The 1,289-nt window shown below is 53.4% G+C and overlaps 1 protein-coding gene across 1 annotated transcript; it reads right to left on the reverse strand.

Moving 5' to 3' along the window:
• Positions 1-348: 348 nt before the first annotated feature.
• LOC129148976 (ferritin light chain-like) lies at positions 349-1,042 on the reverse strand. The gene has a single exon (XM_054715483.1). It carries the CDS (start codon positions 874-876, stop codon positions 349-351), a length of 528 nt encoding a protein of 175 aa, XP_054571458.1. The 5' UTR covers positions 877-1,042.
• Between the last annotated feature and the right edge of the window lie 247 nt (positions 1,043-1,289).

The following is a 1,289-nucleotide window of genomic DNA, read 5'->3' on the forward strand; positions in this document are numbered from 1 at the left end:
AAGTCAGACAGTGTGCGTGGAAGGCAGAAATTTTCTTTATTCAGCCATTCAGTTGGATCATTGTGTGTGTGTGTGTGTGTGTGTGTGTGTGTGTGTGTGTGTGTTGGAGGAAACAAATAATACCAAACAATAAATATAAATATACACTGAGTGGCCAGATTTTTTTTTTTTTTTTTTTTTTTTTGCTGCAAAAGGCTTTATGGTCCGATGCAGGGGAGAGGGCTCCAGGATGGTTAAAAGAATGGCTAGTAGTTTCGGGGAGAGGCTCAAGTAAAAGCCAGAGACACCAGGGGGATGCAGTGAGGTGGGGGGGGGGGCTTCTGAAAGGTTTCTGGGCTCCATAGACTCCTAGTCATGCTTGAGGGGGAGCCTTTCGAAGAGATCCTCGCCCAGCCCAGCCTGGGGGCTGGCCAGCCTGCGGATGTTAGTCAGGTGGTCGCCCATCTTCTTGATCAGTTTCACCTCCTCATCCAGGAAGTGGTTCTCCAGGAAGTCCCAGACATGAGGGTCTGCACGGGTAGAAGTCAGGGCCTGCAGATCCAAAAGGGCCTGGTTCAGGCTCTTCTCCAAGGCTAGGGCGGCCTCCATGGCGTCCTGAGTTTTGGCCCAGTCATCCTGGGAAGGTTTCTGCACATCCTGGAAGAGAATGCGGCCGCCTCGCTTGTTTTGCAACTTTAAGAAATGATCCGAGCTCTCGTGCTTCTTCTCCTCCAACTCGCGGAAGAAGTGGCCCACGCACTCCAGAGCCACATCGTCGCAGTCGAAATAGTAGCCCAGAGAGAGGTAGGTGTAGGAGGCCCGCAGATGCAGGTTGGCCAGGCGATTGACCGCAGCCTCCACCTCGGTGGAATAATTCTGACGAATTTGGGAGCTCATGGCTGTTCAGCAATGAGGAGTTAAGGTAGAAAAAAAACCGGTGTGTTGGCTGGTCCCGGAGGTGGTGCTGAAGGTGGTGACTGGATGAGACACAGGAGAGAGGCCGGAGGCTGAAAGAACGGGCGTCCCTGGGTCTGTTCCATCCAAACACTGTTTAAGCAAGAGACAGATCTGGGGCCACCGAGTGTGCTGCCTGGCCAGATTATTATGCTCTCTGAACGCATAATAATCTGGCCACTCAGTGTGTGTGTGTGTGTGTGTGTGTGTGTGTGTGTGTGTGTGTGTGTGTATTAGAGGCCCGGTGCATGAATTCGTGCATGGGTGGGGTCTGGCCAGCCTGGCCAGGGGGAGGGGACATGGGCGGTTGGCTGGCCGGCCTGCCTGCTGGTCAAACTCCTGGTCAAGGGGACAAT

This window comes from Eptesicus fuscus, chromosome 1 (genome assembly GCF_027574615.1).
Source record: "Eptesicus fuscus isolate TK198812 chromosome 1, DD_ASM_mEF_20220401, whole genome shotgun sequence".
NCBI classification, from domain to species: domain Eukaryota; kingdom Metazoa; phylum Chordata; class Mammalia; order Chiroptera; family Vespertilionidae; genus Eptesicus; species Eptesicus fuscus.

Excerpts from the sequence above, each read along its gene's own strand:
- LOC129148976 (XM_054715483.1), bottom strand. The coding sequence starts at position 876 with ATGAGCTCCCAAATTCGTCAGAATTATTCCACCGAGGTGGAGGCTGCG.